The following is a 23,875-nucleotide window of genomic DNA, read 5'->3' as shown; positions in this document are numbered from 1 at the left end:
TTCAGGGTTGACACTAGGAATGAAGTATTTTATTCCTGGCAAGGTGCTTGACTGGTTTTAGGGTTGACACTAGGAATGATGTATGAGACAAATCAGCTTAGAACCAGTCTACAATCCCAGAAATCAGTGTGATTGAGGAGAGACTTACTACTGAATCTGTTATTGTTTGTTGTCATGACAATCAGATTTGTTTTGTTTTTTATGAATTGTTTTAGATCTTTCAATAATTATATGGCCACAATGTTGTGATTTAAAGTCTTTTTCTCTTCATGTCTGTCTTAATTTGCTATATTTAGAACAACTTGTATACTTCTTGTACAAAGGAACTAAAATTAGATCATTCACTTTGATCTGTTTTCATGACAGTATTACACGATCATTTTAATATAGGTTTTTACTGGCAACTTAGAATATTCTACAGGCAAGAGATGGAAACCCTATGATAATGAAATAGAAATCATGTTTACATTTATGTTCAATTAAAGCCTTGTTCCTCATCTCCATGACAACAAGAAGATAAACAATGTTTTATCAGTGCTGCTGCTGCCAGTGGGTTTTTTTTTTCTACTCCATTGATTGTGATGTTGTCAATAATTTGTTAATAGCACTGGTTGCAATCATTAAGCAGTCTGACAGGTTTAATTGAATCTGTCATTCTCTGAGAAGCCTTTACAGATAAGGCTCTTTTCTTTCCCTTGTTTGTCCAATAAATTTTGTCTTAGTTAAGGAACATGGATATAGGACACAATCCTGAATGAAGCTGTCTTGGTTAAAGACACTTTGTGTCAGTAAAATGTTACAAGTGTCTGTTGAGAAGTGGTTCTGTTACAAGATGCAACACCTGTAAAGTGATGCAGTCCTATTTTAGCATTAAAATAGTAAGAGATACCTGTCATAATAACATCTGTTAAAATTTTGGTTAAATATGAATTAATGATTATAAATTATTATTAAAGTACTGTGTGCTTTTATCACTAGAAACAGATATTGTGAGTTTGTAAGGTGATGCTATAAAGTAAAGATTTAGAAACTGTTTGTGACAAACTCAAAAGTAGTGGTTACATAATGACTGAAAAGTAATTAATGATTTAGAAATTGTTTGTGATGACTTCAGGTAGGCTGATAGATATAAAGTAATGATTTAGAAACTTTGAAGAATTCAGGTAGGGGACTATAAAGTAATGATTTAGAAACAGTCTGTGTATAATCAGGTATGTGGTGCTGGCTATAAGGTAATGATTTCGAAACTGTTTTATCAGCCCTTTTCAAACATGTATGAGCTACATAGTAATGATTTCAGTTGTTTGCTGTATGATTTTATCATCATGAATTCACAGATATACCTAAAAGCCATTAATTAGTAATTTGCAAATAACTGCTTTGAGAAATTCTCTTATTATGATTTCTTGTCATTAATTTGTCATTATTTGGAAAAGGTCTATCAGACTTCTGTGCCTGGCAGCAAGAAAATTGGTTGAACTATTATGTGATTCACTTTCATGTCCAGTGTGTACACTAAGTTTGTTTGACAATTTTGGTGACAGTCATTTCAATAAGAAACGAGTGTCTCTTGACAGATATTTTGGACAATTTGGATGTGTCAAAGGGATAGTCATGTCACTGTTGAGAGAATAATATTGTTGGCAATTAGTTAAAACAGGTTTTTCTAAATCACTTCTGCAGTTTGTACTGTTGGAATTTTTTATTCCCCCCCCCCCAAAAAAAACAACAAAAAACATCTCATCTGCTTAGAATATAATTATTATTAGCTGTTTATTAAAAATTTATTTTTTTTCAGCTATTTATTTATAAGATTTATAAAGTGAATTTTCTGTACAGAGCAAAGATAACCTTCTTTGGCCTTCATTTCTTAGTTAAGTGCCAGTTTTCTGTAGGTGAAATATGTGCGTCACCAAGAACTTGAACCTGTGACATTATGGTCTCCAGACCTTTTTACTTTTTCTCCTAGACAAACAGGTTGTGTTACATTTTCCTCAAATGTTTTTATTTGTGATAATAGGCATTTTAAAGATTACTTAACAGTCTTAACCAATTTTAAATATCTTAAGTATTTTGTATATTAAAGAATCATTCAGAACAATGTTGGACAATATATGAGGTTTTTATTCCTGGCAAGGTACTTGACTGGTTTTAGGGTTGACACTAGGAATGATGTATGAGACAAATCAGCTTAGAACCAGTCTACAATCCCAGAAATCAGTGTGATTGAGGAGAGACTTACTACTGAATCTGTTATTGTTTGTCGTCATGACAATCAGATTTGTTCCTTGTTAAGAATTTCTTTAATGATATGAGTACTTTAGGCCACTTTTCTTAATAATAAATCAATTAATTTTATATTTTTGTTCAATTAAAGCCCTGTTCCTTGTCTCCTTGACAACCAGAAGATAAACAATGTTTGATCAGTGCTGTTACAGATATGTTTTCCCATTGACTGTGATGTTGTCAATAATTTGTTTATAGCTGTAGATGTTGTTGTTGTTGTTGTTGTAAAGAAGTTGGGACAGATTTAATTGAATCTTTCATACTCTGTGAAGCCTTTATAAATTAAATTCTCTATTTTTTTGCTTGTTTGTCGAAAGAAAAATATAGTCATGTCAGATAAAGAATATAATAGCCTTTGGGAGAAAAGGTTTTATGCTATATAACCATTGGGAGAAAAGGTTTTATGCTGTATAACCATTGGGAGAAAAGGTTTTATGTTATATAACCATTGGGAGAAAAGGTTTTATGCTGTATAAGCATTGAGAGAAAAGATTTTATGCTGTATAATCATTGGGAGAAAAGGTTTTATGCTATATAACCATTGGGAGAAAAGGTTTTATGCTGTATAGCCATTAGGAGAAAAAGTCTTAAGCTGTATAACCATTGGGAGAAAAGGTTTAATGCTGTATAGCCATTGGACGAAAAGGTTTTATACTGTATAGCCATTGTGAGAAAAGGTTTTATGCTGTATAACAATTGGAAGAAAAGGTTTTATATAACCATTTGGAGAAAAGGTTTTATATAACCATTGGGAGAAAAGGTTTTATATAACCATTGGGAGAAAAGATTTTATATAACCATTGGGAGAAAAATGTCATAGTTTTCCCTACAACAAATTGGGAATGTCAAAGTTTACGAAACAATAAACTTGCCCTGGATTGAATTTGGAATGTCATAGTTTACAAAATATTTAACTTGCCCTGGAATGAATTTGGAATGTCATAGTTAAAACAATTAACTTTAATTGGAATGAATTGGAAATTTCATAGTTTACAAAACAATTAACTTGCCCTGCAATGAATTGGGAATGTCATAGTTTACAAACCAATTGACTTGCCCTGCAATGAATTGGAAATGTCATAGTTTACAAAACAATAAATTTGCCCTGCAAAATGAACTTGGAACTGTGTAAGGGATTTAAAATGAAAATGCTTATTTGAATATATATTTGTACAGCAATCTGCATAGAGTCTGGTCAGAATAATGTTTTGTAGACTGGCCTGCAACTAAAATGGCTACATAGGTTCACCATTATCTAAGCTGTCAGTTAAATAAAGGTATTGTTACCAAATATATATTCAATTACTTGCTGTATAAAGCCATTGTTCTTAAGGGTAGTGGTTCTATGGATATATTAAAAGACTTGCAGTTGTCTTTTCTTGTATGTGAATTTTACAAATCCTTGCAGTTTACTTTTCCTGTGTGTGACATTTAAGTTTTGCAGATTTCTTTTTATGTATGTGTTTGATTTCCACATGCATTGAAGTTTTTCCTATCTGTATGAAATGGCTTGTCCTGTTTTATTAGTAGTTTCCCTCTTAATTCAATGTCCTGTCCATACCACTCACAATTTCTCTTACTTTAATTTCTTTATATTTCCATGGCAACCTATTTGCTTAAATGGAATGATTTGTTCAAGCCATTTATTCATATTGCCTTTTGAGAGGTGCATGATTTTCTGTCAAATATAAATAATAGAATTGTCCCATTCCATCATATATGTTTCCATGCCAACGAGTAGACTATATTTGTTATATCAATTTGGCCTTGTCATTGGTAGATAGGTTTCTGACCAGAAATTGCACACACTGATAAACTTTATGTGAATATGATGGAAGAGGGGAGTCAATTGATTTCTTTTGTCTTAGTCAACAAATTGTTACTACAGCCTTACAGATTGTTGAATAATTTTCTCAAAATCTGCTGCTTACAAGCTTACAGTAATAGGGTATAGCGCTTAAAGAACTTAATCTATATTTATATAATATATAATTATGCTTTCATTATTTATTCATCACAATTATCTATATGCAAATTATATATATGAAAGACTTAATAGAATGATGTTCCTGTACCTGTAAGTTGTGTAGGCCATGGCCACAAGAAAATAAGAATAGTTTATTTGTCTACATACAATTTCTAATGCATCTAATGCAATTTATTGTAGTAAATATAGGACTCGCCCACAATCCCCCCACTAACCGTGAAATCCTTTGATTTAACAAATGACTTTGTTTGAAATTCAAAATATACAAATTTGATTAGTGAATGAGATAGTAACCTTTTCTGACATGTTTTTTTTTTATGATTAAAAAAAATAATGGCAATTTATTTAATATAATTATGTTGTCTTTATTACAGGTTTCACTGTACCAGAAGTAATTTCTCTTTGTATCCCTGTAGTTTTGCAGATAGGTGTGATTTACAACTTCTTGTGTTGATACAGTCATCATTTTCTCAGCCTCTGCAAAATTGCTTGATAGATAGACATTGTTGTGAAAATGTGAAATCGAATTTGTATCAGATCAGAGATAGACTAATTTCTTATGTAAGATGGATGATAATTCTCAGACAATTTAACCTTTTTTTAAAACAGTGTTTTATTCCAAGAAATATTTTTCTCTTTTTTTTTTTGCTGTCTCTGATCATTTACTGGGTGTTAGAGAATAATGGACTGTATATAAAATATTGTAGATATGGTTTGTTTTAAGTCATTCTGCCACTCAACGCTGTGAGTTCGAATCCTGGCAGTGACTTGGAGTAATTCATGTGAGTAAGCAATCCTGGGCTAGCCTACGGAATGTTTGTTGTTCTTCCTTAGGTGCCAGTTTGTGCTTGAAGAAATGCACAGAAGGGGCACTTGAGGTTTTCCTTCAGAAGTCAAGATGGAAACTAGCCATATGACCTATACTGCCTCCCAGCTCAGAGATAATGGGTTTGAGCCCCATTTGGTTGACGACCATGTTCCCTTATATGGCACCAATGTTGGTTAGTTCCAGGAAGCAAACTCTTCAAGTGGTTTACATTAGCTCCAAGCTTAAGCTAAAATAAACATGTTTGAAACTAATTTTACATTCTAGAAATTACCTATATTGCATTAATGGTTCAATCAAATGACCACAATGATTTAGTATACACTTCTAGTCTGTCCATAAATCCAAAAAATTTTCCCAAATACCAGTATATAATACGTTATTTCATGTATTTTATAATCAATGCAAAATTAATTCCTAATTACTAGCTTTACAATTGATTTTCTTTTATGGGGGATCTTGGGTGAATAACGGTAAACAGTTTTTGTATAAACTGTGCAACAGATGGCATGGAAAGTTGAATAGTGCTAGCTGAATCAGCTTCTATGTTTGTGAAGTCATTGTTCAGTGTTTATGATATCTGGTGACAATGTGCCCTCTATTATTTGATTGGAAGGATATCATAGCAGATATGATGGTGAAACTTAACTGAGGCGAGATGAGATCAATGGCAGGAATGCCAGGCTGGGTGATAACAGGGTAAAAAGGTGAATAGGCTAAATGGGGGAGATATTTAGTGTGAATTAGCCACTTCCATTATCTACAAGTCATGCTGAATAATTGTTTTGACTCTTGATTTTCCAGAGTGTTGAAGAGAGTATTGGGTGACTTATGATGCATGTATGATAACAGGATCACATGCCCTTTCTTTATTGTGCTGTTCATGATATTTTAATTGATAAATAATTATCATATATTGTATAGTTTTGAACTGTCATCAAAGATATTAAGTAATTCATTTCTTGTCCAGATTATCAAATGTTGAATTAAACAAACTCCTATCCCAAAGTTTTGCAATCAGGTTGTCTAGAAAGCTTATTGAAGAGTGAAGAGACTGTAAATTATAACTTGACATGCTCCATCAAACCAAGTCTGCAACATTTTCAATTTTGTCTTTTTTGGCGTTCTTTAGGGATTCTGTGTTTGGGCATTCTTTAGGGATTGCTTTTGTCTCTATTTTATCAGGATTTCAGCTATATATTACCAGTCATTTCGTTTGCCACCAGAGTCAGACTGGTCCATTTATTTGTACAGAATTATATTTGTGTTTTTATCTGTAACAAACCCCTTAATTTGATAATGGACCAGTCCAAAATCAAAGCTGGACTGGTCCATTACAAAAATTTAGTAATGGATATAAAAGGTTAATGCTAATACATTCTTTACATGATCAAAAGAGATCATATTAACTATTCAGGTACAAATCTGTTCACAGCTTGTATTGAAAATTAAAATTCCCCTCATGTTTAGTTGTGAAATCAATTTCAGTATCTTATTTCTTCCTATGAATTCATTTACATTTTTACCTGGCCAGGCATCTAATTGAGATTTAAACGTTTTTACGGCTCTCCGCGGCCTTTTTTAGAAATATTATAGCCATTAAAAAAGTTGAAGCGTGATCAATTTTATTTGCGATTAAGGGATACATGTTTTCATGTTTTTCCGTATATGATACATGGATTTGTTGGGTTTTTATTCGATATTTTTATTCAGATTAGTTGTACATATTTTATGCTTTTCAATGGCTTGGAAGAAGGTGATTTTGATATTTTGTAAGAAATTTTTAAGGCCTTGAAAATAAGTACTAACTCTTGAAGCTATAAGGTAATAGCAAAATATGTCACTAATACAGAGTGATTCCATGCAGTTCTACCAGGCTTGGCATGTGGTTGCCTGGTAAAATATAGAATTTTTTTATACCAATTTTCCATAAATTTTAGCATTATGTGCTGGAATCATTCTGATTTGGACTTGAACTGTTTTTCATATAGTTACAACTAAGAAAAAAAATATCTTTAATGTAATTTAATTTTACTTGATGTGATTATTACTCAGAAAGTGACTGTCACAAATGTATTTTGGCCACCTCAAATCTAAAAAAAAACCACTTGTGATTGTATGTGATAAATTAATTAAAATCAAACCATCTCAGAAAAGATTTTAGTATTACAACTCTGGCTACTTTCCTATGCCAGTAAATGACCGTTTCAAATGTATTTGTGCAGCCTCAAAACTTAGAAAACACTAGTGATTGTATTTGATAAACTGAAAAATAGTCACCTCAAATTCAAATCAAAAACGGTCACAGAAAAATTTAAATGACAACTCTGGCTACTTTCCTGTGCTAGCATTATAACTGTCTCAAATGTATTTAGGCCGCATCAGATCTAAGAAAACACCAGTGCTTGTATGTGATTAACCAAATAATATACCACCTCAAATTCAAATCAAATCGTCTCAGAAAAATTTGAATGACAACCCTGGTTTCTTTTCTACGCTAGCAGTATAGAACCAGGTTTTTTTTTGCCAAACTTTTTACATTTTAATGCTTGTTTTAAGTATTTTTTGGTATAAATATCCTATTTATAAACAATGGACTGGTCCAAATTCAAAAAAGGATGAGTCCATTATACAAATATAGTAATATCAGGGTAACTAAAATGAGTAGCGTCATTGTTATGATGAACCTTTCACAAATTATGTGTACATACAGAGCGGAGAGTGTGTGCCTGCGTGAATGACAAGACCGGGATAGAGAAAGACCGATATATAGATTTTCCTATTGTCAATCTGTATATAACATTGCCTTAAATCTCTACAGCTATACTGTATAGCAAATTTATACCACAGAGGTTTTACCATATTAAGCATTGGTTTCATGTCACTTGACAAGTGTAGGAGGGTTTCACTTATTGTGGATAGATCACCCTGCATAAACTTGAAGGTAGGATTTTTGTTTGTTGATGAAACCCTAAAGGCATTTAGATAGGAGTTTTATAAATGATGAAACCATAAAGGCATGTAGGTAGGATTTTTGTTTTTGATGAAAGCCTCAAGGCATATGGGTAGTATTTTTATGTATGATGAAACCCTAAAGCATTTAGGTAGGATTATAGTAAATGATGAAACCCTAAAGGCAAGTAGGTAGGATTTTTGTTGTTGATGAAACCATAAAAGCATTTAGGCAGGATTTTTATAAATGATGAAACCCTAAAGCATTTAGGTAGGATTTTTGTTGTTGATGAAACTCTAAAGCATTTAGGCAGGATTTTTATAAATGATGAAACCCTAAAGCATTTAGGTAGGATTTTTGTTGTTGATGAAACTGTAGATGAAACTGTAAAGCATTTAGGTAGGATTTTTGTTAATGATGAAACCCTAAAGGCAAGTAGGTAGGATTTTTGTTGTTGGTGAAACCCTAAAGACATCAGCATGGGTTTTATGTCATACACAAGTATAGGTGTGGGTTTCACATATTGGCTACAGTTGTATGCATCTTCATGTATTTAGGTAGGGTTTTAGAGTATGATTGACTTTCTCAGTTGTTTGGTATTCTTATAAGTAAAACTTGTGTTAAAAACCTCATCCGAATAAAGACGACCATGTTGATAAAGACCACTCTTGGACAAACCTTCATTAATCCCATGTGTTTATTTATGTGACAAATGATTAAGCACTGTAAGGAAAAGCTAAAGTGGTTCCTTGATCATTACTTATAGATCAAACAACGGGCATCTGAGTAAAACAGTGTAAGCATGCCAGATTAGTGATCAAATCTATAAAGGGTGAGTGTTCAAAAGTCTGGGACTTTAACCACTCAGCCACTGAGATTCTGATCAGTAAATAAACCCTGAAAGTCGGATGCATAACAATTGCTTACAATAGCATTGTATAATTCTAGCAGGGATAAAGGGTAGACCTATGCTATATATTGTTGTCAAGGGCGGTTGGCATGTTGGTGCAGCTTCATGTTATTTTATACAGGGTCATCTTTTGCTCAGTGTCGAGTTATTGACTTGAAACCAGGCATAGTCTGATCTTTCTTTATATAAAGTTGTTTGTAGCTCTGTGTTGACTTAATATCATTAAAACAAGCCATGGTGCAGGACAAGTTTTATATTAAGTATTACTTGGTTTAGAGAGGTTGAAAAAAGTCGCACATGCTATGTATCCATGATATAAACTTACCTTTTTTGGTGCAAATTTTAAATGTAAAAACTGATTTTGATGAAATTGAGATGTTTTTTTTTTTTTTTTTCAATTTTTTTTAATGATAAGTGTGTTGTAACTGATACGAAACATGAAGTAGAGATATGACTCATATAAGGATATGATGACATGAGGATATAATGATGAAATTATTAAATCTAGATATAAATGGTGAGTTATGTACACTGTATGATGTATGTGATTTCTTTTTACAATTTTCTTTTTTTCATGCTTTTTAATTTTTTTTTTGTGGGGGTGGTTGGGATATAGTACAGTTATGATTTTATCTATCACATTAATTTTATCATATCTGAGACCACCTTCATTTATTGACTGATAAGATCTTTTGTATGTTGGTAACTTTCATTGATTTCTTTAATTTAAACAATTTCAGATTGATTGTGTTAGGTCAAGGTCACAGAAACTAAAAATAGATTTTCCTACTTAAACTTATACTATAAAGCAATTTTCGTTCAGCTTTGTTAAAGTCAGATTGATAACCTCCATTAGTGATACTGGTATTTTTATTTTATGCCCCCACCCCCTTCAGTCAGGGTCGGAGGGTGTGTCACCAAAACAGGTCAAGGTGAAGGTTGTACTTTGAGGAAAAAATTGTCATGTGTTAGGGACATCTGTATCCCATGCACGCATTTCTTGTTGTAAATTTTATATACATTTCGGTACTGATGTTGGGTTTTTACTGACTAAAGTAATGACATATATTCCTAAGGTACCAAATAAATAAAAAAAATAGTTTTTGCAGGTAAGCTTACATGTAAATTGGTAATATTTTTTATCTTGTATCTATATCATATGATATTGTTGTTCTGTGATACTGAGATATTAAAAAATGTAATATATATATATATATATTATGTGAAAAATTATTAAGAGGATATTTTTTCGTTTGCTTGAAATATGGAATATATTTTCACGACACATGATAAAATGCCACATATTTTCACGAGCCGGTGTGAAAATATGTGGCATTTTATCATGTTGAGTGAAAATATACACCATATTTCACGAAAAACGAAAAAATAACCTTTTTATTTAATTTCATCATCAAAGAAAATGGTAACGAAACCCCTTGCTTGCTACCAACTGCAATTGTTCAGCGCGCAGTAATTTATGCGTAAGCACGCGCTGTTTGGCGCTACATTGTGACGTCGTGTAAACAACTCTTTTAACGTCTGTACAGCGTTAACTACTGAATTAAAGATATTGGCGTTCGGATTAATTTTCTTAGTTAGACCATTTTCTATCATTCTAGATAGTTTTACAAACAAAATTCAAGAAAAAGTTGTTTTGTATTTATCAGTTTTTTTCAAACAAAACGGCAAAAGAAGTTCCGTAAAATAAATATGAGTTTTGACTCCGCCCACTTTCATATTTATATTTCATATTTATTTTTAAAAAATATGAAATATATTTGACTGATATAGCACCATATTTCATGGGTAAAATTAAATAATATGATATATTTCATTTTCAAGAAACTAATTTAAAAAAGTAATTTTGAAAATGAAACATCCTTAGATAAGAGTTGACATTTAGGTGACATTTGATGAAGTTTGTCACAGTTTAATAGAAAAGTAAGTCATAGAATAATAGCTTTCAGATGTCATCGATCAGTTTTAAGTAAGATCTTATTGAGGAGTAAATAGTGAAATCTTGTATGGTCGCTGAATGATTTATTTAAACAGATAACCACATGGAACTGATAAGCCCTTTGCCTCCAGTGTAAAATCAGGCTAGGCAGACTGATTTTATATTTTGTCTTGATTTCCTTAAAATTAATAATAGACAGTCCCAAAAACAGATGTTGGTCAAGTTCATTTGAGAAATTCAGCAGGTTAAGGAATTTTTGAATGCAAAGTCATCATTAGTCATTAGTTTACTTTGTGATGTTGAAGTTCAGGCCAAATCTTGCACTCAAGAGGAACCATCAAGCCTTTGTAAGCCAAAAAATAACTTGCATTTTCTTGATAATAAATTTAATATTCTTTGATAAAATTGTTTCTGTATTCAAATTGGATTTCCATATCTAAAAACAAAAACTATATCATTACTGTAGTACTTGGTCTGTCAGAAAGAAAGAATGTGCAGGCTGGCCTGGTCCTTTTACTGGTGGCAAAGGTCTATTCAGAGCAGGTGTTTGCTTTATACCTAAGGATGAGGACTGGAAAATACGGTTTACAAGATTGTAAATAAATTTCATTAAACCAAGTTTATATTCCAGGGCAAATAAAATAAAAGCAATCTTTCTAAAAGTAAAAGTTTTCTGATTATATCACTGGAAAAAAGAAAAGAAGAAGGAAAAAAAAACTCATAATTCCTTGATTGATTTCACTTAGCCTCCTAAAAGAAAATGAAGAAGGGAAAAAAATCAGATATTGTAGAATCATTATTCTGTACAGAAAGTATGGAGAAAGGTTTGAATACTATAAAGATGTCAAATAAAATCAAGAGACTTTATTATGGTATATCCCCGCATGTATCATAAAAAGAAATGAGAAATATTCTCAAATGTGGGTAAAGTGATATCTGATTTTCGGATATGTAATTTAGATAATTTTTTTGGGTACAGTATGGTTATTTTTGGGAGGTTTTTTTCTTGATAGTTGGTGTATTTTACTGTTTGAGGTACTTTAAGTTTTTTTTAATATTATTTCTTTTTTTTTTCCTTATTTGAAATGAATGTTTTGTAAGTTGGGAAATTTTAGTATGGTAACATCCATAAGAAAATTGGGATTTTATTTTAAATTTTGTTAAAACATTCACTAATTGCACAATCATATAAATGAATTATTTTCTTTTCATAAAGCTGTTAGAATAATTTCAGCTGGTTTTTAGGGAATATTTTATCAAACCTTCTACTTTATAAAGATTTTAATTAGAAAATGACATTATTGCTAAGCCAGCAATGCTGTATCCGGTGAAATGGTGTGGATGTGCACGCTGTTCTATGGCTGTATACTGTATGGTGTTTTAATTTAGCAAATCGTGTTTGTCCTCTCTAAGTGTTTCAGAGGATTAATGATGTTTTTAATAAAGTGACTTGTTGCTGAGTCTCTAATGAGAACTGGTGGGTGGATTCTGGCTGTGTTATAAGAGTGAAATACCTATAAATGGATTGAATGGCTTAATATGTAAAATCTTCCAGGGGTCACTGACTCATCAGTTATATATAAGCTTTGAGGTGCTGGAGAAAAACATTGGTAAATAAGCATTTTTATGAAAAAAATCTTTTGGCTATATTAAATACTTGGATCAAAAATTAGCACAGTCACTTATTTACTTTTATATATATATCATGATGCATTATGGTTCCGGCAGTATATTTTTCATAATTATTTTAATTTATTTACCAATAATTGGAAAGCATTTCAATGTTTTTATCCAATATATGTCTAGGACTAGCACAAAAATACAATATTCTATTTATATCTGAGTATAATTTTTGATTACCTTTTGCGTATCTTTTCTATTTTTAAGTGTCCCAGGTAATCTACAGAAGAAAGTCACATTATAATTTTAGGGATTTTTGGACCTCTGTGGAGTTCCTTTAAAGTAGAAATTGTAATACAAGCATAGTATGGGTCTTCAATTGATTACAATATATATTATATTAATCTAATATGTAGAATGATAAATATCGGATTTATGGTTGACCAAAAACAGCCATTTCTGAGAATAACTTTCTCTGTCTTGCAGACTTTTAGGCTGCATTGATTGTTTTGTAGAACAAGAATATGTGCTGTAGTTAAAGCCCGTTTCCTTTTTCGTATAATTTCAGTGAACGTGTACATCGATATACTTGACGGACTTTTGGCAAAGACGTCGGTGTGTTCCATTACAATTCGAGTGACACCGAAGACACTGACTGATGACTCGGGCAAGGAACTGTACTCCGATGCCAGATCAATGTAAGTAATCTCCCCCTGCTTGACTAGCTTGACTGATGAGGCTTGCTGCGTTATTGGCAGTCACATGATCAAAAGAGAAAAAAAAATAATCTCGAAACCAGAAAGCAGCCAAGATAAATAATCTCTAAGCCACAGAAAATGAAAAATGGGGAAAAAATACACAGCATCTTTAAATATTCTATTATTATTTTATTGTCCAACATGATTTAATTCTCTTTTTGATGAGATGAAAATTGGAACACTTTTTGTACTGTTTCCTTTTAGTTTGCTGTGTTTAATTTCATTTAGAGGTAAAAAACTTCTTAATTGCAAAAGAACTAAAGAAATATTTTCTTGGTTTCATTGCAATACTGAATTAATTGAGAGATTTTTAATTAGGGATATACACAATTTTATCGTGTTATCAAGAATGCGATTTTTATGCTTACTCGGCAGAATTTTGTAATGTTGATCATGAAGTGAGGTCATCTACTAGCAGACATGTGTCATGTGTCATTTAGTCTGTTTAATCTCTAGAGGGCACTGTTCACATCCAATCGTCATGACATTCTTGGAATGTGCGCATGCATAAAATCGAAAAGCCATATAAGTCTTTAGACTTTTATAAAAGTGCAGAAAAAAATGGTTTCTGGGTCAAATGAAAGAAAAATGTTTTGCAAGCATTTTAGTAGTTGTACAAAAAAGGTGTAACTAAAGGAAAGGGCAATAGTCAGAAGACTTAAAATGAAGGTGGGGAAAAAATGGGTTTCTGGGTTAAATGAAAGTTAAAGGTCTTGCACATATTTTAGATGCTGGTCACAAAAGGTGTAACAAAAGGAAAGGGTGATATTATGACTTAATCAGATTAGAGTAAATACAATCAGTGTGATAATATAGCGCCACACCGGGTCCTTTGTGGCGGGTCCTTCGCTAACATTTAGAGTATACATCTTCATCAGAGTATATATCTTCATCAGACAAAGTATCCATAATGGAGGAGTTTATTTTTACATCATATGGCAATAGACTTACTCTGGAATTAAGAATATGTTGGGGGTTTCTCAGTAGAGCCAGAGGTACAAACAAACTATTACAGTTACAGCTTCGAAATTAAGCATTACACATTGACTTATCTTTTGTAAACAGTTTGGCTGATTAAATAGGTTTTTATTACGAATATATAGAGGGAAATCGAGATTTTCTTTTTTACTTTGACGCATTGAGGACTTTGATATGACAGTTTGACTCATAGAAGTTCTTTTGTAGTTCATGTATACATGTGTGTGAAAGTGTCAACTTGGTGTAATAACATCTTAAGGGCCAATGTTGGGTATAGATTATCAAATGTCTGAAATCATGTCACTAGGTCAAGTCATTTGATTTGTTATACAGATCTGTTAAAAAATGATACTTCCTTGTAATAATATCTAGGTAAAAATCAAGAACCAATCTTGTTTGATCGTGTCAGAAATATGGTAAGACATTTTATTAAGTAAATCATTAGTTTCAGATACTGTGTACTATTGCTACATATAGGGCACTATTTTAACAGGCATTTAACATTTAACTGAATAATGAGTATCATGATTGTAAATTTGAGGAAGTTGGAAGCATGAAACTTGATGATGATAATTATGTCCCTGATTTTATGGCAATGAAGAATTATCTTGAAATAATGTAAACTGTCTACAGGGTTTATTAATTTCTTTCGAATCCTTATTTTTTGATATGGGAAAACTGGTGTGCTGTAGTAGAAAGTGACGGTAGTGCTCGTGTTGCGGATCATAGCAGTATTAGCCACATTGAATTTACCAGAGCACAGTTCAGTCAGGCAGGTTGTCATGCAGTTGACCAGAACTAGTTGCCTTCACTTTCGCAAAGAACTATTAACAAAGCAGAGGTACAGTGTGAAACAAGTATTTGCAACTTATATTAATCACTATCAAGTCCGATTCCTGGAACCAACAAGTAGTGGTGTCAGGGCTCGAAACCATGATCCCAGGGTTGAGAGGCAGACACTTTAACTACTAGGCCAACGCTGCCCATTGCTGCACTGGTTGCAATGAGAGTGTATTCAGCTGCCACTAGAAGGCTTAGAGTTAATTACGATTTAGTTTATTATATTACAATAACAATGTTCGAAAGCTGAGCTGTGTCTCGAATTACAGTCCCCAAATCAGGCATTATTATATTTCCTCTGTTTATGACAGAAAACATTTTCGCTTATTAAATTCTATGACAGAATTATTAATTAGAAATTTTCGAATTCCTAGAAATAACTTGACGATGACAAAAAAAAGAAATGGAAATAAGTTGACGGTAGGAGCAGAAATTCTGCAGCGTCATTCTGGATTGTTACTGGGAAGTTATGAAAAGCCATAATAGTTTTTTCCTCCTTTGGTCTTCAATGATTTACAGCCCAGTGTGTGCTTATGTAAGCTGTCGTTTTTTCCGGATGCTGTTTCTGTCTCAGACTGATTGAGGGTTTTTTGCCATTCGAAACATGATAGGTTTACCACAAAAAAAAATTTTAATAATTAATTTGTGGTTGTTTTATTTTGTTGTTGACAATTTTGCAAGATGTATTCATACAAGATTTTGTTTTACCTATTAATAATGGTTATAGTTATTATATGGTTATCAAGTGAAATGAGACAGGTAAAATGATTAAGATTTGATTTATAATGTATTGTAAAGAGTAAGAGATTGGATTTATTATTATGATTAATTGTTTTGATTTATCATAGTGATCAGATGTAGGAGGCTATTGCATGATATTGCAAAATGCTGCGATTAATTCAGGGCAAAATGCAGTGATTAATTCAGGGCAAAATGCTGCAATTAATTCAGGATACAATGCAGTGATTAATTCAGGGCAAAATGCAACAACTTATTCAGGGCAGCTGTTTTGATAGGGTATGGCAAAAACATTGTGGGTTTAATGTATTTAGTGAAAACATCTTACTAACCTTGTATATGTTGATAAACAGTAAACCAAAACATCTGACAAAGTCTGTAAAACTATATAAATCTATTGGATTGTTGCAGGCCAACACATTATTACAGCAGGTCAAGAAAGCATTACACAATTTACTGGTTATTTATAAATTTGTTTTAAAGATTTTACATTGAAACAAAAACTATGAAGTGTTTGAATATTTGACCCTATCTTACGACTGTGTTATTATGATACAGGGATATTGCCTACAACAGGACACCAGTGTTTGTCAGTAAATTGGTAAGTTTGTTGATATTGAAGTGGATTTTTTTATCAACTATTGTAAACAGGGATAAGGTATGGTGCTTCAACAAGAACAAGACATAGTTTCATGGTTTATCTGTCTGTCTGTATTTAGAGAAAGAAGACTGTTGAGGGATTATATGGGCTTTTTTGACATTCTTTACTATGATATGTGTGTGTGTCCACCCTTTGAGGCACTGAGGGTACAGACCCCAACTTACCTATGATGAATTTATGACAGCCATTTTATGGTTATGGGTTTTAAAGTTTGCAGCACACGTGGCTGAGTGGTTAAGGTTGTTGACTTTAAATCACTTGCCCCTCTGCTGTGGGTATTTGTCCCTAGAAGTACTTCGGATATCTTTTATGTGAGGAAACTATCCAGTTAGATTACAGATTGTGGTTTCTTCACAGGTGCTTAGGCAGTGGGTTTGAAAGTTTGCAGTTTCCTTGGCCGAAAGGTTAATGTGGTTGACTTCAAATCACATGACCCTCATCGTTGTGGATATGAGTCTTGTGATATGTGAGGAAGCTATCCAGCTAGCTTACAGATTAATGGTGGTTCTACTCAAGTACCCGGTCATGCCTGTTATAATGCACAGTAAGGCAATTGCCACACATACTTTTAGAAATTGACAGTTCTGTCCATTTGCTGAATGGTTTCAATGAAATTGATAGTTTGAATATCTGAAGACTTTGTGGTAATGAAGAATGATGTCCCATAGAAAATCTGCTGATAAGACCAAGATAAAAGTTAACATTTTGATTTGTTGATGAACTACACTAAATATGTTAAATGGATTTGTCCATCTTTCAGTTCATAATTTTTAGGGAAAATTTCCAAATATTTACCGACTGAATAGCGAAAAACAGTGCAGACCGTAATATCAGATGGCATATGTGACACTGGTTGCATGGGTAGATTCAGTCGTTGCCAGCGTGCTTAGAGTTAAAGCAAATTTGATTGTCATTAAGTTGATGCTGATTTAATTCCTATCAAGGTAGGATGTCCAGTTTGTAAATAGAATTGTATTTGTAACAGATTAATTCACTCTGCCACTATTCAAGGTTATGTGACCATTTTTGTGCCCCCACGTTAGTGGCGGGCATTTAGATTTACCCTTGTCCGTCCGTCCGTCCTTCCGTCCGTTCACTTTTGTGTCGCACGTAACTCAAAAAGTATTTGACCTAGAGTCATGAAACTTTACAGGAATGTTGATCAGCATGTGTAGTTGTGCACCTGGGTATTTTGGTCTGGATATTTTTAGTATTTTCAGAGTTATTGCCCTTGACGTAGTAAAATTTTGCAATTTTCAACTTGTGTCGCATGTAACTCAAAAAGTATTTGACCTACAGTCATGAAACTTTACAGGAATATTGATCAGCATGTGTAGTTGTGCACCTGGGTATTTTCGTCTGAAAATTTTTAGTATTTTTAGAGTTATTGCCCTTGACTTAGTAAAATTTTGCAATTTTCAACTTGTGTCGCATGTAACTCAAAAAGTATTTGACCTAGAGTCATGAAACTTTACAGGAATGTTGATCAGCATGTGTAGTTGTGCACCTGGGTATTTTCGTGTGCATATTTTTTAGTATTTTTAGAGTTATTGCCCTTGACTTAGTAAAATTTTGCAATTTTCAACTTGTGTCGCACATAACTCAAAAAGTATTTGACCTGGAGTCATGAAACTTTACAGGAAAATTGATCAGCATGTGTAGTTGTGCACCTGGGTATTTTGGTCTGGATATTTTTAGTATTTTCAGAGTTATTGCCCTTGACTTAGTAAAATTTTGCAATTTTCAACTTGTGTCGCACGTAACTCAAAAAGCTAGAGTCATGTAACTTTACAGGAATATTGATCAGCATGTGCAGTTGTGCACCAGGTATTTTTGTCTGGATTTATTTAGTATTTTTAGAGTTATTGCCCTTCACTTAGAAAATTTATGCAATTTTCAACTTGTGTCGCAAGTTTCTCAAAAAGGATTTGACATAGTCATTAAACCTTATGGGCAGGTTGCTCAGCATATTTTAGATTTGCACCTGGGGTTTTGCTTGTGGATTTATCCAGTATTTGTAGAGTTATTTCCCTTGACTTAGTAAAAAGATTCACAGAACAGTGGCGCGGTGGGGGCACCCGTGTCCTATGGACACATTTCTAGTTTATACAATAATACACAGATGTAAAATATTCTTTACGGTTGACAAGACTGCATGGCAAGGTAGTCGGAGACAAAGGTAATTATTGCAAAGTTTTACCTGTGGGTGGTTTTCATATATGATTTTTTTTTTTTTTTTGAAGCTGAAATGTTTCCATGTCTGTAACATGTATGAAAAGCACTTGTTACTTCAATTGTTCGATGAAATGGCAGGCTTATAATTGGTTTAATTAAATCATTGAGTGTTTAATGTTACATGGGCTACGGCCGTAAACCATTATTATTCAAACAGTATTATTAACCTGAATCAAATCATATGAAACTTAAGTCTTTTCTGCCTTTAATTTTCGCAATATTTTGATTGGATAATTACAGAGTCAGACGTACCCGGCATACGGACATGAAGGGAAGTTTATAGTTTTTTTCTACGTATAATTATGGCCGTAATCGATAATTCATAGATTTATTACATGAAAAATCTATAAAATACGCCATTATATCTTAATGAAGTATAATTATATCGTTGAGATTTTATGGTATGCTGTTGTCGTCATTGCACGGAAGAATATAAACCCAGGTTTAAAATTTCCAGGAGTTGGATATTATATTTACATAAGAAGAACGTGTTGAAACTAGTCTAAAATACCATTTTTAAGGAAAAAATATGGGAAATGAATAGCAGTATTGATGAAACAATCTCAAACCAACAATAATAACTTGCCTTGGTCTTACCCGACTTCATTTGTATATTTTGTCCTTAATATTAAGGGCTTAGCATTCTAACACCTGAACATCTTTCCCCTTTAACAAAGGAAAGTTTCCTTCCTAAAATCAAAGCAGCAATTGTTCATAGTAACATGTCAGTCAATTATACAAATTAAGTTAGCTAGGAATTAAGGGCGGAGAAATACAGTAAATAGTCTTAGAAAATATCTTGAAAAGCAACCAAAAAGTATTAAGCTTTAAAAACTGGGAAATCAGACAGAAAGAAACATTGTGCAAACATTAGGCCTTGTAAGAAATGCTTAAAAGCAAGCTGGAGGATTAACTGTTGATTCATACAGAAAAAATAAACATTGTGTTTGAATTAATTTTGTGGATATTTTTTGTTGGGAAGCCTCTGTATTTCATTCCTGTCATGTGATCTTCTGATGACAAAAGCCACTGTAGGCTAAACAAGAAAATTAATTAAAACTTACATGACTTCAGCATTAAAGTATCAATTGTAAGATTTCCATTTGAGATTGTAATTTATTGCATTGGATGCCCTGGTTGTTTGAATGGAATCGCTAAGTAAGCTGAGATTTGGTCGGGGGGTGGGGGGGGGGGGGGGTATTGTGTGTGCAGCTCTGTTAAATATGGGTTAATGTTTGCTTTAAACATGATTTATCCCTGCCAAACATAGGTTTAGTTTTATTCTGTATAATGCAGTGATATTACTTTTTTCTCTGTCCAATACATTAATAATGATGACATTAAAAATCATTTATAAAGATGTTACAGGTAAAAGACATTAAAAATTATTTATAAAGGTTTTACAGTAAAACCTCTGCACATTAGACCAAAAATAAAACATATTTATAATGATGACATTAAAAATCATTATATAAACAGGAACTACAGTAACACCTCTACCACAGTGCCCCTCTGTAGACCAATTACCTCTTTACAACAGTTTCAGTTAATCCAAAAGTAACGATTAACAGTAAAGTAACAACAGTTTCAGTTTTTCCCTAAGTAATGATACATAGGTAATTAACAATAGTTTTAATTATAATTCATAAAGTAATAATTTACAGTAAATTTTAACCTTGCCAGAGCAACAGCTTTCAACAACAGCCAACATCTCTGTCTCCTTTAAATGGCCTTGCTCTGCTGAGGTTGTGCAAATGGACCTTACAGGACTGAACTGATTCATTACTCAAACTCTGTAAGGTAACATTTAATGGAATTTCGGCAGTTTATTTTGGGTTTTTTTTTTTTTTCAATGTGACTGCTTAAACCTAAAATGAAATGGTGTCTGTATATGAATATTACATCTGGAAAATTTATAATAACTTATGAAAAAACAGTGCAGATTGTCTTTGACTAAAATGAAAAGAATTGTTAAATCTAATACATGTATTGTACGTAGCAAAAAGAAAGGGAATTCAAAATATTTCGCCAAAAGAAAATCTTAAGGTTTTACTGTCAGTGAAAGAAAATCATAAAGTTTTATTGTCAGTAAAAGTGTTGTGTTAAAAAAAGGAAAGTGAAATTAGTTTGGAGTTGCTGTAAATGAAAGTAAATCAAAAAATATTTCTGCAAGCAAATCAAAAGGTTCTGTTGAAAGAAAGGCAAAGGATTTTGCTGGGGAAAGTGCAATAATTGTTACTTGTATGACAAAGTTTCAACAAGATCCCTTAGTATTAGAGATAGTGATAATAAATTTACGTATAGAATATAATTATGCATATAAAACACTGTTACGAAAGTATTACGAACCACATTTTACTGAAAAACGCATTTCTAGGAAACACATTGTAACAGGAACTATTGTTTGAATAGGACATTGTGCAAAAAGAATTTGCCATTAAGGAATGAAATACAATATCAGGACTCCTAATTGGTTGATATCTCCGTGGAAACTTCGGTTTTCCTGGAAACAATCGGTCTAAGCGTAGAAATCTATATTCGGTACTTAAGCCTTGAGCAATGACAATTAATAGCCTCATGTACATGTGGAAAAAGCATTGATGAATGGCTGTATCTAATGTAATATTACCATTTTCCTTATAACGGGGTCCTCGGCTATTAATTGATGGATTTAATTGGGAAACAGCAGTTAATGGAGAAAGGTAATATCATGTATATACTTCTACTGATATTATTCTATAATTAGCTCGCATGAGATTTCTGTTTGTATTGTGATGAAGATCTTGTTTGGATTGGAAATTAATAAAATCGTAGTTTTATGACGTTGTCAATTTGAGAAAACTGGTTGGCTGTAATCGTTTATCTAAATGTGATACATGGAGTCATGTGATTAGGTAATACACAGAATTTATTTTCTTAGTATCATTAGATATTTTTTGATTTATGATTATAGAAAATACTTGTAGTTTAGATGTCATCATCATATGTTATGTTGATCTTATAAAGTTATCCTTGTTGTAATAGTTTACCAATTAAAAATGATATCATAGGTAGAAAATAATAATATCAAATTGTAGTATGTTTATCTTTTACCATGTTTAATTTGTTTCGTGGACTTGTTCTATGAATCTGGAAGTTTCCATTGGTCCATTTTAGGGGTTTCAACATCAAATTGCTAAAATCTAATTGCATACATGTGAACTCTCCTACTTTAAGCGGGAGACTCCCACTTTCTGCAGCCATACTTCCAAAGATTTTTCTTAAAATAAGGGGTAATTTCACAAATCAAAGAAATCTCCCTATTTTTGATGTCAGAACTTCCTTCTTTGTTTATTGCAAATTCTAAAATCTCCCTCTTTTTGAAGAAAAATCTCCCACTTGATCATCCAAAAAAGTTCACATGTATGTAATTGTAGACAGTATAGACCCGGCAGGCCAGACTGCATGGACGTTCTGGCTGGTCTAGTTGTGTACTGTTAACATAGACAAGGAATTATCGGTGCAAGTGTACTAAATAAGGTAAGAGATGGTCTAGGTGAGACAATGAATTGAAAGGGTTCAGTGAAAGATTTAGAAAAAGTAATAAACTATCAAAGGAAGTTATCAAAAACTCCATTTTAAAGCAGTTGATGTAAAAGAAAAAAATTGTTATGTTTCTGATAATTAAAGAGACAGAAATAACTGTGTGACACTTGGAGGGTATCAAATAGAAAAAAAATTATTTCAAGCAACTTATTACAAATATATATATAAAAAAAGAAACATTGTTGGGTGTCAAGAAATATTACAAATTCAAGTCTTAATTATCGTAACAATACAATTGCAATATTGATATGGATTATACAATGATATATGCATTTCAAATTTTACATTGAAACACCTGAAAGTAAGGGTTAAAAAAATGCAGGAGAAGTCCATTAAGTAAATTAAAGTGTGGTTTAAGCTTCAAAATGAGTATTGTTTTACATTTGTATTTTCTATACCATGTGACAGTTGATTCTGCAGGCAGTTTTCTCCAGTCAGACTTCCATTAATAATAAATACAGATAAAATACTGGCCTGTCTTAATGTGGAATATTTAAACAGCTGCTTCGGATCAATCGCAATCAATTAGGAAGGGTATATTTCTACTTGATCAACAAAACTAGATTTTCTCTCCACAAATGCTTAATATGGATTATTCCTAGTACGATGATAATAACGGACAGGACAATCGATGCCCATTTACAGTGCTATTATACATGAATACCACTTCCCTGTGACAAACTGTATTTGATTGCCAATTAAGTAATTCTCGCCTATACACAACAAAAGACTGATGACAGCGCAGCGGCTATTTATATGCAAATTGATTGTTCGTCCTGAAATTCATTGGTCAATAACTCAATCCCAACCCATGGATTTCTGGTTTTAGGAATGCTTGAGATCTCAGCTTCTCTAACTTTTTCTTCTTTTTTTTTTTCGTTGTTCGGATTCATGTTTGTCTATATGAATGGGGTACAGTATATTGCATGCATTGTGACAAATCAATGAATTAGTTATTGATCTCTCAGAGGGTCGTAGCGATATCGTAACGTGGGCATTATTCAACGATGACTCTTGCTATCCGATGTCAATGTACAAATATACACACATTTTACAGATTGCCATTGTGGATTGAGAGAAAATAGTTTTATCTTAAATCAGTGAATGTTTTAATATCAGTACGCGGTATAGAATAGGAAGGTTGCCGAGCGAGGGAGAGGGGCTTTGAAGGTATGTGGACGATCTTTTGTTACACTTTTATTCATTTTTTTTATCAAACTTTTGAGGAGTATAAACATGCCCGTCTGCTGTAGAGAAGAAAAAATATTGATAGAAAAGTGTATTTATTTAAACATTTGTATAAAGAGTTTTGTTTGACTGACCTCCGTTGAACGCATAATTCTATTTGTTTTTGCAATTTTGTAACAACGGCAGAGTCCTTTTGAAAATAACTCCTATGTGGTTTATAAACAGACCTTTTTTGCAAAAAGGAACAAATTCTGAATATCATTCATAGTGGTTGTTTTTGATGATTTGATAAAATGTGGCATAGATTAATTTAGATAAAAAGTGGAATTTTTGTTATTGACAATTTCAATGCT

General features: G+C 32.5%; 1 protein-coding gene across 2 annotated transcripts in view; it reads left to right on the top strand.

Annotated features, from left to right (window-relative positions):
- Positions 1-23,875, top strand: part of LOC132720382 (polycystin-1-related protein-like) — a 173,676-nt gene that overhangs the window by 48,710 nt on the left and 101,091 nt on the right. For both annotated transcript variants that reach the window (XM_060704511.1, XM_060704512.1), the window contains one exon: positions 13,108-13,237. In XM_060704511.1, the coding sequence (XP_060560494.1) occupies positions 13,108-13,237 (130 nt within the window). The remainder of the gene's footprint in view (positions 1-13,107; positions 13,238-23,875) is intronic.

This window comes from Ruditapes philippinarum, unplaced genomic scaffold (assembly GCF_026571515.1).
Source record: "Ruditapes philippinarum isolate M1 unplaced genomic scaffold, ASM2657151v2 ctg605_1_1_1_1, whole genome shotgun sequence".
In the NCBI taxonomy this organism is placed as follows: domain Eukaryota; kingdom Metazoa; phylum Mollusca; class Bivalvia; order Venerida; family Veneridae; genus Ruditapes; species Ruditapes philippinarum.
Note: the sequence above shows the minus strand (reverse complement) of the source record. Positions and strands in the feature narration are given on the sequence as shown.